Source organism: Molossus molossus, unplaced genomic scaffold, assembly GCF_014108415.1.
Source record: "Molossus molossus isolate mMolMol1 unplaced genomic scaffold, mMolMol1.p scaffold_m16_p_3, whole genome shotgun sequence".
In the NCBI taxonomy this organism is placed as follows: Eukaryota; Metazoa; Chordata; class Mammalia; order Chiroptera; family Molossidae; genus Molossus; species Molossus molossus.
In genome coordinates this window covers 95,082,329-95,095,237 of record NW_023425366.1, presented here as the reverse complement: position 1 = coordinate 95,095,237, position 12,909 = coordinate 95,082,329, and the positions used below count along the sequence as shown (strand labels likewise).

Genomic DNA, 12,909 nt, shown 5'->3' with positions numbered 1-12,909 from the left:
GGGGATTGGGTGAATCATTCATGCAGCCTGATTTTGGAGACTCTGTTTTCCTGGAGGGTTAAAGCTGAGCCCACATAGGAGACCCCTGGCTATCTTGATAATAGATCCTCTATGATGGGCCTAAGGATGAGCCTAATAGACAAGATATGTTCTTTCATTTTTTTTTAACTTTTCACTTTGATATAATTTCAGGCTTGCACAAATAATGTAAAGCATTTCTATATACCCTTCATCCAACTTCTCCAAATGTTAACATAACTTACTCTGTACAATAATGAAAACCAGAAATTAACACTGGTGTAATGCTATGAACAGACTTTGTTCAAATTTAGTCATCTATTGTATTAATGTCTTTTTCTATCTCTTTTCTAAATTTAATCAAACAATATTTATTCTTGAACTAGGCCGTTTGCTAAACTACCAAAATTCCTATGGTGTGATTACAGGAGAGATTATTAGATTGCCTGGGTTAGAGTCTGATTTTGCCACTCACAGGTAGTATGACTTTGGACAAGTGACTTCATTTCTCTGTGCCTCAATGTTCCCATCTGTGAAATGGTTATAATAATTCATCCTCCACATATGGTAGCTTGTGATGATCCAGTGAGTTAAGGCATACAATATCCCAACTAACCATGGTCACTGCAGTCATTGTTGTCCCCATTTTGCAGGAAGAAACTACAGGTCAGACCAACCAAGGTCATCAGCAGCGTTGCTGACTGCCCTGAATCCAGGTTCTGCCTCCCTGCAGACTCCAGTGATATTCCCTCCCGATATGAGCCCTGGTCAGGGCCCTGGCCTCTCTCCAAGCCCCTCCTTTGAGAAGCAGATTACCTTTTCTAGGAGGTCGATGCAGGCCTGCAGGTCGAGGCCAAAGTCTATGAAGACCCATTCGATGCCCTCCCTCTTGTACTCCTCCTGCTCCAGCACGAACATGTGGTGGTTGAAGAACTGCTGCAGCTTCTCATTGGTGAAGTTGATGCACAGCTGCTCAAAGCTGTTGAACTGTGGCAGGAGAGCAGAAAGAGAGGTCTCAGCCCAGACACTGACAGAGCCTTCCCCAGGACCAAGTGATGAGCCATAAGCAGAGCTAAATTCTGCCAAGGGCCAACCCGTGTTGGGCACTGTCCCAAATGCCTTAACACCGACCACCTCATCAGTGGCCCCATCAGCCTCATGAGGAGCCCTTCTCCATTACCCTCCCTGCAAAGATGGAGCAGCTGGAGCACTTGCCCCTGGCCACACAGTGCTGCTGCCAGGACCGAAACCTAGGCAGTCAGACTTTGGCCCAATGTCGTTCACAAAAATCTTCATGGAGAAAACCATTTTCTTTCTAGGGATGGAAATTATTTGAGATGTTTTATGGATCTGACCCCTGTTGTGCCTTTGGACAGCTCTCTGTGTAGTTTTTCTCATTCCTCATCTGTCGAATGAAGGGATTTGAGGGATTTAGAAGCCTTTTTTTTTTTTTTTTTTTTTAAAGTCAGAGACTACTTTCTCTGAATGAAATCCCATGCTGAAGCCTTATATGGAAAACAAGTTTAAGTAGAGGTGGCATTGAAATCACAGAGCAATATTCATGGAGCACGTGCATGTGTTAGACCCTGGGCTAAGCTGCATCTGCTCAGAAACTTTACAAGGCAGGAATGGTCAGCGTTCCCACCTATAGATGGGGAAAGAGAGGCACCCACAGCTTGGAAATGGCCACGCTGGGATTTAATCTGTTTGTTCATTGCACACGCTCTGCGATTGGCACAGGGTGCTCTCCTTCTTCCCTAGTCACACTCCCGCTGACTTTCCGTGGCTGCCCAGGCTCCTTCTGCTTATGAAATTAAATTATTCTATTGTAAACAGCAGTCAAATTAGCTTTTTAGAACCTGAAAGAAATTGGGCCAAGCTGTTTTTTTTTTGTTTGTTTGTTTGTTTGTTTTTTTAAATCCATCTGTGGCTAGTAGAAATCTTAGAATAATAGGATAGCAGAGCTGAACTGGACCTTAAAGATGATCTCCTCCAGCCTGCTCATTTTAGAGTTGAGAAAATTGACCTCAGAGAGGGACAGACACTTTCCTGAAGCTGCACAACTAGCTAACAGCCAACCTGAGTCCAGAATCAGTCTGGAAATGGCCACGCGGGGATTGGATCGTTTGTTCATTGCACACACTCTGCGATTGGCGCAGGGTGTTCTCCTTCCTAGTCCCACTCCCGCTGACTTCCAATTATGAAGGCAAAATCTTTCTGACCCACAACCCTAGTCTTGTGATGAAAACTGAGTCTCATTTCTGTAGGCAAGAAGTAGGAGGCCACTAATGTTGTGCTGGTAAATCAGCTTGCCCTTTCTCCCTAAAAAAAAAAAAAGCCTGATTTATAGTGTTGGCCAATTTCCATGGTATAAATATGCACACAGGGCCATGTAGCAACATGATGTCGACCAGCTCACAAAATTCTAGGAAATTTAACAATCAGCTCTCATGAGCCAGTACAGGCCAGCTCCAGCACACCTCTCATTCTATCCATTATCTTTCTTTATGACTAGGTAAATGAAGATGAAACTTTCTGGCTCATCCCAGGTCCAAGGTAAGAAACGAGAACCATGGTAAAAAGTAGCTTATAAAAAGAGGATGGCCACCCCAAAGCAGAAACGAAAGGCCAGGCCAGTCATACCTCAAAGATCTCAAACCCGGCAATGTCCAGCACCCCGATGAAGAACTGCCTCTGCATCTTGGTGTCCAAAGTCTTGTTGATCCTGACCACCAGCCACTTGAACATCTTGTCATAGACAGCCTTGCCCAGGGCCCCAATGGAGTTGTTGCATTGTTCCATGTTCTGGCCCTTTTGCACAAACTCGTTGCCTACTTTGACCCGAGGCCTGGTGATGCCCTTCTGCAGTTCCCCGGAATTGAGACCCATGAGATGGGCGACTTTGTCAGCCACTGAGCAGGGATAGAAAAAAACAGGTAAGTGAAAGAAAGATGGTGCCCTGATATACAGAAGCTTAGAATGGTCTATTTTGGTGGGGTAGGGGGTGAGGAGAGAGTGGAGGAGAACCCATTTGCCAACGAGAAAACAGAGGTCTGAGATGGTTTCCACACTCCCTCAAGGTCAAGTGACAAAGCAGAATATAGAAACCAAAATCATATCTCTGATTCTCTGTCATTTCTCTCTGAGAATATCAATGCCTGGACATCCAACACTCTTGACTTACAGCAAGTCTCTGAAATGCTCACGAAGCCCTGGAGAGCAGTGAACCTCTGTCACTGGCTGTCTCCTTCCTGACTGGCTCTAGCCCAACACCTACCCTCAGTGGTGTCCACTTCAGCTTGCTCCTCTCTGGGCTTCTGCTTGAACTTCATGTTGCCAAAGTGCATGATGCCCCCAGTCAGCTTATAAACGCCAATTTTCTCCTCAGCGCTGAAGCCCAACACATCAAAGGCAACCTGCAAGGTCACAGGGAGGAGAAAGCCGAGAACCTCCTGGCTTCTCATTCCAGAGCGAAGGCCACAACGCTGCCACTGCACCACGCCGTGGCCTCTGGAGATCAGACACACCCTGATCAGCGAGGCCTGTTTTTCTCCAAGGAGCCCAGACCAGTTGCTCTACAATATAGTCACTGTGTTTGTCTAACCTCTGGCCTCTGTTTAGTCCTCTGCAAAATGGTGATAGTAGGTGGTCATAAGGATAAATCAGAATGATGTATAAATGATCAGTCCAGTTCTTGACACATAATAACTGTGAAGTAGTAGTATTATTACCACCACCATTATTGTTAGGTATTGGGAGAAAAATCTGGGCTGCTGCCTGATAACTCTTAGGAGACCCCCCCCCTAGTTCTGATGGCAGTGCATGCAGGCCCCCAAAGTTTCCATCTTGACTCCCTTTGTCTTTCATCAGCCACACCCACCCACTTACATCTGTGATCTGCAGCTCCTCCCCGTCGTCCATGTTTTCTACCATGGTGACACCCTGGCTCACCCAATGGTACTCCTTAGGGTTGGGGACCAGCAGCAAACTCTCTGCCAAGGGCAAGAAAGTGAGTTAACAGCTTGGTGACTCATGTCTTTCTTATCTTTCATTTTAAACCAATATCTCTAAATGCCTCTCGTGTGCCAGCTGTGATGGTGGGCATCGTGGGGGCTATAGAGCTGAATAAGACATGTTTCCTTCCCTCTGGGATCACCCAGAGTCACAGAGAGACATGAACAGGGTCACATGAGGAGCTGGATAGTGGAAAGAGTGTCTCAGGGACTTGGTTGTGTCTTCTGCCACTTGGCCCAGTGTCTGGCACCTAGTATATACCCAGTAGATATTTTTGGAATAATAGCCTGTTGTTACTGCATAGACAAGCACTGGCCGGGCTAACTGTGGTCTTTGGCTGACCTCTCTGCTGCTCTCTGAGTTTTGAGCCCAGAGGCAGCGGGTCCAAGACACAAGAGGTCTAAAGCCCCATATCCCAGGTCTCTGTCTCAGCCGTCCCAGAGTCCCATCTGTGGAATGAGCCAACACTGGAGTTAAGCCTCGTAAGGTTGTTGTGAAGGTGAGATGTGAGTGGAACTTTGAGAGAGTTCCCTGTAACCTACTCACATAACTCTAAACTAAAGGGATTCAGGCAGAACCTTGGGCTCTGCACATGGGCATTTTTCTATTATGGAAAAAAGAGAAAAAGTGAGTTAAAGGGAAGGCAGACAGACACACAGATCTTTACCAACAAGTTCAGGCTTCCTGTTAGAGAGAATCTGGTAGAAAATGTGGTAGCCCCGCTCCGCTGCTTGCTGTGAGATGACACGAGATTTCTCTAAGAGATCTGGAAAAGTACAAGCACAATGCCTGTAAGTCATCCCATTCTTCCTGGAGTGCAGGGTTCCTCTCCATAAAGCCCAGTGCCATAGCCAGTCATGGGTTCATTCTTCCCTCTCCTCCAGATGCACAGCTCTGGGGGGGGCATGCCTGCTGATGGAGCCTAGGCAGGCTGGGTGTGAGGCAGGCCACGCTCAGAAGGGCCCTGCACCTGATGTAACGTTCCCCTGTTGCTGTTTTAAAATTCTTAATACTCTTTGCACAGGGGGCCCCTCATTGTCACTTTGCACAGAGCCTCACACATTTTGGAGCTGGCCCTGCCTGGAAGAACCCCCCGAGAGGGCCTGACTCACAGCTCTCGATGTCGGCTCCAGCCAATTTGCCTGTAGTTCCGAAGTGGATCCGGATGAACTTGCCCTGAGCAGGGAGGAGAGGGGAGGGTCGTGAGGGAGGGTGTGTGCAGTTCTAGAGCAACACACGGGCCAGGTTTGGCCACAGTCATTCTTTGAGAGCCCCCTGCCTTCAGAGGGCACTCGGGAATGTAACTGGGCCAGACGTGGCTGTACTCTTGAGTCGTGGGTATCCCATGAAGATAGGCAGAGGAGAAGGACGGGTTTTGGAGCTCATTCTTGGGTCTGTGGTGTATCCTGTAGGATTGGGAAGGAGGTCGGCAGCTTCCAGACATTGCAAATCTCTGGCTCTCCAGTCTGACTTCACAGCCCCAACATCACTGTGCTCCCATGTTTCTGCATTCGAGCCCCTTGATTTACGTACTGACGAGGGCTCTGTTTGATATAGACCCTGACTGAGAAAAATCTCTGACAGAAAAATGCTGTGACTTGCCTAATCCCATTGGTGTGTTTAAATCATCTCCAATTTACTTACCTGGAATGGGGTGAGGATACCTGTCCCATCCCCACCCCCCCCTCCAGGGCCCACAATTGCTGCTGCGCACACTTACAAAACGGGAGGAGTTGTTGTTCCTGGTGGTCTTGGCATTCCCGAAGGCCTCCAGCACCGGGTTTGCCTGTATGATTTGATCCTCCAGGGACCCCTGCCAGAGAGAAACACCAGGTGGGTTGGCCTGTGGGCCACTGTGTGGGGACTCGGGGCTTTCAAGTGACAGTGGCTTATGTGCCAGGAATCAGGATGGGAACAGGTTTGGGAGGCTGGGAAATTGGTGCTGGAGGGGACCTGGGAGGAGGGCTACTGCCTGATGACTCCCCCCGCGGCCCCTGACATTGGAGGGGCACCCGGCAGATGGTAGGCCTTGATTCTTAGCTATTCTTTCCTCACTGCTCTTGGAGAGACCCCCGAGCGAGCTGAGCATCCTTCCTTGGGCATCCCAGGTCTCACGCCCAGCCCTCCTTTTTTGGTCAGCTTTGCCTGCTGCCACCAGCACAGCTAATGCTCTTTGTGCCCCAGAGCCTGCATGTAAGATGTGGCCTGGGCAGCAGAATTCATCCTCTGGGAGGAGACCCAGGTCTGCAGCCACCTTCTCCCTGTGTGACCCCACCCAAGTGGCTTCTTTCCTCAGTCTTCATGTCTGTCAAATGGCCCTAACCCACAGAGCAGGCGCTGCCCAGCCAGCCCTACCTTCCCATCCGAGGACTGTTTGCCAGTTCCTCCGATATTGGCAAAGTACTGGATGACCTTCTTTGTGTTCTCAGTCTTGCCGGCACCAGATTCTCCACTGTGGGTGGAAACAGGAGCAGACAAGTGAAGCACAAAGAGGGGAGTGGCAGCAGAGTAGAGCACCTTTAGCCGCGACAGACAGGTAGGGGGCTTAGGGTCATTGAGGCTCCCCTTGGTTTAGCAGGTGCAGATTTACTAATCCTGCTAAGCCCACCTGCTGCCTACAGATTTCTATACAAGGTCCTATCAATTAATTTAAGAAGGCTTAATTACACATATAAGTCACAGACCTAATTACATGCATATAGACGGTGGGACAGAAGGGACACTTACGTGATTAGCATGGACTGATTTTCACGATCTGCAGGGAAGAAAACAGCAATGGGAAGATGTCATTAGGAAACACTTAGAAATTAGACATTTGACATCAATCATCTTTGCCACCCACCCTGCATCCCACCCATCTTGCAGACTGGCCACAGAAGCCAGGTGAGTCTGAAAACTCAGGATCCTGTGGGGTCCATGGTGACAAGCCTGCCTCTGCATCAATCATCTTTGCAGAAAGGGCCAAGAATTGACCAGCTACCCTGTTTCTGCCAGCTCATCCTATAAAGCTACCCAGTCATAGCAAAATAAAGAGAAATAATAATAATAAAAATCACTTCACGGGGCCTCTGTACTGTATGGCAAAGATCATACAGGCAATGGTTAAATGTTGACTCGAGTTCTGGGCAAGTTATTTAACTTGGCATTCCGGCTTCTCTGATGCTTAAATGAGACAGGGTATGAGATAGGGCTGGTACTTAGCAAGTGCCCAGTGCACTCCCTGAGCACTGGTACTTAGTATTAATTTCACATGCTGTTGCTGCTCAACATTGAGCAAAGAACTCTAACAAGTGGTGCAGGGTCAGGGCTGAAGCTGAATAGCACGTGGTTCTAATGTATATAGAGCAACAATGGCAAAGGAGTATCTATCACCTGCCACAAGAGCCCCAGCAAGCCCCACCCCACGCACCCATGAGCATGTCGTGATAGGCATTGTCCGAGATGGAGAAGAGGTGGGGTGGCATCTCTGTGCGCTTCTTGCCTTTGTACATGTTGGCCACTCGGGCCCCGTAGATGGGCAGCCACCTGTAGGGGTTGACTGTTACGCAGAATAAGCCCGAGTAGGTCTGGTGGGAAGGAAGGAAGATGATTAGCAAGCCCTTCCTCCTGCTGCCCACTTCCCTCTGGGCCCTAGCTTGTCATAGACTAGCCTGGATGGAGGTCATAGCCAGCTTGGAGAGATACAGTGATATCCTCTCTGGGGGCATGTTTGAGTCTTTATTCAGTAAGCAACACAAGTCTTCTCTTTAATATATATTTGTTTCATTTTCTTTTGGTTTAATTATTTGAATGGATAACACTGTCACTGTATGGACAAATATGCAGCAAGAAGTTCTCCCAACTGCTCAGTGCCTGCCCCCTCCTCCTACAGGTAAGTTGTTTTCAATACCCACGTCCACGGTTTCGGATGCATCATCAGTACAAACAAATTCAGAGACATATTCCTATGCTCTACCTTGTTTTTAAAACCAAATCTAGTATTTTATAATAATGTTTTATATCTTGCTTTCTCCACTTAATATATCTGGGAGATTTTTCCATGAGAGTTCACAGAGAGATTTCTACTGTGTGGGCACGATCCCCTACCAGTGGGCAGTTGCGTTTGATCTACTCTGAAAAAGAGACATCGGCTTCTCTTTTCATCTCAAGGCAATTTTGTAAGAAAATCACCCCATAAAAAAGAAAAAAATTAGAAAAGCCAGTGAGGCAGTAAAAGATAGTATCTGAGTGGAGAATAAGTGAGGGCAGGAAATGGCCAAATCTGTGACTGCCCATCCGTGGTTTCCAAACTTCCCCTTCTCCTTGCTGGATACTCATGTTGACCTGAGGTCCCACTCTCTGCCTCTTCACAGTTCAACTTTAAGGCCTTCCACTTTGGTCCAAGTGGGAATACTGCTCCCCAACCCCACCCCACTGCCTGACAGCCCCAGCTGCTCCTTAGCATAGCTGTGATATGCTGAGTTTTAAGAGGAATTTTGTTAAGAGTTGAAAGTATGATGCACATTGTCTCGTCCTGGGACTCCAGCCATTGAATCACTCTTTCCCTCCAGCCCTGTCTCAATGGGGGTGGGGATGGGGGCAGACAGCAGCCTGGAAATCAGTTATATCCCCATTTTGGTAAGAACGAAAAGGAGAAGTTCTCCACCCTCCCTCACAGGAGGGACATGAGAGGGAAGCAGTTGGTGCTATGGAGCAGTCCCTGCCTGTCAGAATTGTTCAACCAGCAACCGAGGTACATTAAGAGGAAACTCCTTGCTCTGGCCCCTTAGCCAATACTCTACAGAACCCACAGTCCCTTAGCCCAAAGGCATGCTGTGGCCATTCATGGGGAGCAAGGGTAGGCTGCAGAGGGACCCTGAGTAAGCCCAGCCCTGAGCTTGGCCATCAAGCCTACACAGATATTCTCAGCCTAAGCTCTAGGCTCAGCATAGGAGAATGTGGTTCTTTCCAGACCTAAGGTCCAATGATGCTGTTACTAGTGTCCAGGCCCAGCAAATATCCCCAAGAGCTTTCTAGAGATCGCTCAGCATGGCCTGGGGCTGAGGTGCGGCTGGGGACTTGAATCTGGAACTGTAGTGTTGAAGTAGGTTGAGGAAAGAAGCATGTAGCAGCCATCTTGGCTGTCACCACAAATCCCCAGGAACCTCCAGGGGCCTCTGACCTTGAAGGCAGGCCCCACCTTACCTATTCCTACCAGATAAGCAGCTTTCTGTTTTAGTAAAGACATTCAGAAGGGGAAAACACCAAAACTTCCTTATATCCCATGTTGAATCTAGCCACCAGCACTTTCAGGAAATCATACTTCTGTCTTAGGATTTCCAAGGTGGTCAGGGGACTGATGGTAAACCACTTTGCTCATCCTCACATAGTGCACAATGTTTGTTGAATGAATGATTGGATGGATGGATAGAAGTAAGGAAGGAATAAAAAGGAGGAAGAAATGAAGGAAAGAAGGAAGTGTAGATAAATGGGTGGGTGAATGGATGGACAGGGAAGGACATATAATCAAGCCATATAAAGTCACGAGGGGGGAAATGATGTTTTGATTGGAGAGTTTGCAGGGATGGGGTGGGGAGAAAGACTTGTGGGTGACAGCTTCAGCAAAAGGTATTACAGCTATCTGTGGAGATGGTGTCATCGCTGAGATGTCAAACACTTGGAGTGGAAGTCCTAATGCATCAAAAATATGGTCCCTATACCCTTGTCTGGCTCATAATGCGCATTGGTTGCTGGGGAAGGTAGAGTAGCTGCCCTCTTCCACCAGGAGAGGGGCAGAAGGTCTGCAGTGCCCACTTCCTTCTCACTCCCAGCCCTGAGCACTCACATAGATCCTCATGTTGGTGTAGCGTTGGCGAAGATTGTCCAGGACACTGGCCTCATTCAAGAAGGTCATGTCCGCCATGTCGCTGGCCTGGTAGAATTTGGGCGGGTTCATCTGCTGGACATCATCCTTCTTCACAGTGACGGTCTGGAGGGAGATGCCAAGACATAGCAGCACATGAACTGGGGAACAGAACTCTCACAGCCGCAGCAGCGTCTGGCACAGGCTACTCCCCACAAACTGGTGTCCTGGAAGGAGCAGGAGTCAGGTGTCCAGGGAGCCCAACTCCTGGTCCAGCCTTTCCCCACTGTGCAGCTTGAGATGGGGAGAGGCTTCTGAGGCCTTATGAGCCCTAACTGCCTCCCCTCTGAAGTAGGAATGACAATAGCCTCCACAGCTGGTTTCTGGGAGAATTATATGAACTTAAGTGGGATCATGGACAAATTCCCTCTCTACATTCAGAGCGCCTTTGGTTTATGTTTCTCTTTCCACCAAGTCCATCCTGGCAGCTTATCAGAGCTTTCTTATTGATCCCAGGGACACTCTGTAGAGATGTGACTCTTGGCTCTCTGCCTTGGGAATTAGGGGTGGTTTCTAAATAGCAGTTACTTTTTCATTAACAAAAAGAGACATTCTCTTGCTCCCACCAAATCATCTTGAAGGATAAAATTGAAAGCAAGCAAGCAAATGAAATAAAGCAAAAGACAATAATGAGTGTTGGGCAGTAGATGTACAACATTGAGGGTTGGAGTTCCTGTGCATGGTGGGCAAGTCCCGTCCCCCTTCTATACCCCAGTTTTCATCTGTAAATGAAAACCAGCACCAACTCTTAAATTGCATCATCTGGGACCAAAGCTTAAGACATGTGATCCAGAAAAACAAAACAAAACAAATGCCTTTGAGCTGCCTATAGCCTGATATGTGAGGCTTGAATGCATTCTTGAATTTTTGAGACTTTTAATAATTTATGAGTCCAATAGGCAGATAATTGGGTTGCCATACCCCTAGGAAATAAAGCTTATTTTTATTCAGGGTCCATTTCCAAGAGTTTCCAGATCTTGGAACTTTGTCCATAGACAAACACTTATCTCTCAGCTCCAGCAGAAGAATGAAGACCTTTGCTTTATTTTAGGAACCAGGAGAGTTAGTCTGTTCTGTCCCAAACCTAGCTGGATGATGTGTCTACTGCAGACGCTCACAGAAGTATTGTCCTTAAATTGCATCCAAACTGGGACCTCTGGGGCTCCACTCTTATCATCCACCATGTCTCACAACACTACAATGCTCTGCCCTTCTGAAAGGTATGTTCTTCCTAGAATAAGCTTGACTTTCATGGTCAAATCCACTTTAATCTGGCTATAGCCTCATCTCTCTCCTGTTACTCCCCCCAGAAGGGGGATGCAAAGTAAAGCTGGGCTATTGCAAATTCTCATCATGGAAGGTCTCTGCTTCTCTAATGCATGAAATTTACCAAGGACTGACCTCACACTCCCCCTTTGCAGCCCACCGTGGAGAGGTGACACAGGTGTTTGAGCCAGGTGCCCTAGCCTTGACTCTGAATTCATCGTGACCATGGGCAACTCACCTAAAGTCTCCTTGATCTTACTGCAAAATAGGATCAGTAAATTATAAGGTTTTTGAAAAGGTTAAATAAAATGTTCAGTGCCTGCCCTGGCTGGGTGGCTCAGTTTGTTGGAGCGTCGTCCTGTACACCAAAAGGCTACAGGTTCGATTCTTGATCAGGGCACGTAGAGGAGGCAACCAGTCAATGTTTCTCTCTCACATTGATGTTTCTTTTTTTCTCTCTCTCCCTCTCTCTCTCCCTTCCTCTCTTTCTAAAAATCAATTAAAAAAAACATACTCAGGTGAGGATTAAAAAAATGTTCAGTGCCTCACCAGGAGTCTGCAGAGGATAGGGATTTAAATTTTTTTTTTTTCTTTATTGATTTTGAGAGAGAGGAAGAGAGAGGGAGAGATAGAAACATCAATGAGAGAGAACATTGATTGGCCGCCTTCTGCATGCCCCCCACTGGGGATCAGGCCCACAACCTGGGCGTGTACCTTGACTGGGAATCGAACCAGTGACCTCTTGGTGCATGGGTCGACGACGCTCAACCACTGAGCCATACCACCCAGGCAGATAGGGATTTAATAAAACACATTTTCTATTAAGTCTCTCTATTCATGCCTCACAGTCAGATTGTGGACTTGTCAATTCCCATCGTGTAAATACTTCCACCATGGCTGACACCAAGCTGCCAAAGGATTAACAACTGGCTGCAAATCCTGAATGTTTAGCGTTAGGTCCTTGCAAACCAGGATGAGGCAACTCCAGCACACCACCACTGGGCAGCTAGGGGCTCGGAGCCACCACCTGTGCTCACGCAGCTGAAGAGCTTACCCAGGCGCGCAGGAGTGGTCTGAGCCCTGTCTCACATTCCTCACACCATCATGGACACACAGTGCAACCACTGACGGGCGGGATGCTCACCCTCTCTCTTAGCTAACAGATTCCACATGAGAGCTGTTTGGGACTTTAAAGATGCTTGTCTCATAATGTTCTCTTATACACATGTACTGTTTTAGAGCACACGAAGTACTTTCCTGTGTCCTATTACATTGGAATCTCTATTGTGAGAGAGCCAACGCTCAGAGAGGAAAAGCGTCTTTCCCAGGGCCACACAACTTGAGTGTCATTGAGTCTGAACTTTAACTCAGCACATGGGACTCAGAGGCATCTGCTCTTCTTGCCATCCTGCCTCTTGAGCAGAACAGAGGGCAACAGAGCCTGAGTGTCTGCCCTTCCAAAGTCCAGTTTCATCCAGGAGAGTTTGTTCCCCACTCACCTGGTTGGTGACCGTCTTCACGGTGACTTGGTCACCCTGTTCAGACTGGATCTCTCCAGCAATGAAGCCCTCCTTCTCATCTTTGACCCAGCAGGACTTCTTGATGTCATAGGGCTTGTTCATGGCTTCGATCCTCTCCTTTTCGGGAGGTGCCAGGAAGGGCATTGGGTCCACATCGTCCCCACATTCGCCTTTGTATCCACCAGGCAT

General features: G+C 47.9%; 1 protein-coding gene across 1 annotated transcript in view; it reads right to left on the bottom strand.

The window, feature by feature from the left end:
• LOC118641833 (myosin-16) overlaps positions 1-12,909 on the bottom strand; it is a 52,208-nt gene extending 39,299 nt beyond the window's left edge. The window contains exons 1-12 of the mRNA XM_036279421.1: positions 12,700-12,909; positions 9,857-10,000; positions 7,442-7,598; positions 6,760-6,787; positions 6,388-6,484; positions 5,753-5,845; positions 5,145-5,208; positions 4,700-4,798; positions 3,907-4,010; positions 3,296-3,434; positions 2,662-2,930; positions 835-1,005 (exon numbers count right to left, since the gene is read on the bottom strand). Of these exons, the coding sequence (XP_036135314.1) occupies positions 835-1,005; positions 2,662-2,930; positions 3,296-3,434; positions 3,907-4,010; positions 4,700-4,798; positions 5,145-5,208; positions 5,753-5,845; positions 6,388-6,484; positions 6,760-6,787; positions 7,442-7,598; positions 9,857-10,000; positions 12,700-12,909 (1,575 nt within the window). The remainder of the gene's footprint in view (positions 1-834; positions 1,006-2,661; positions 2,931-3,295; positions 3,435-3,906; positions 4,011-4,699; positions 4,799-5,144; positions 5,209-5,752; positions 5,846-6,387; positions 6,485-6,759; positions 6,788-7,441; positions 7,599-9,856; positions 10,001-12,699) is intronic.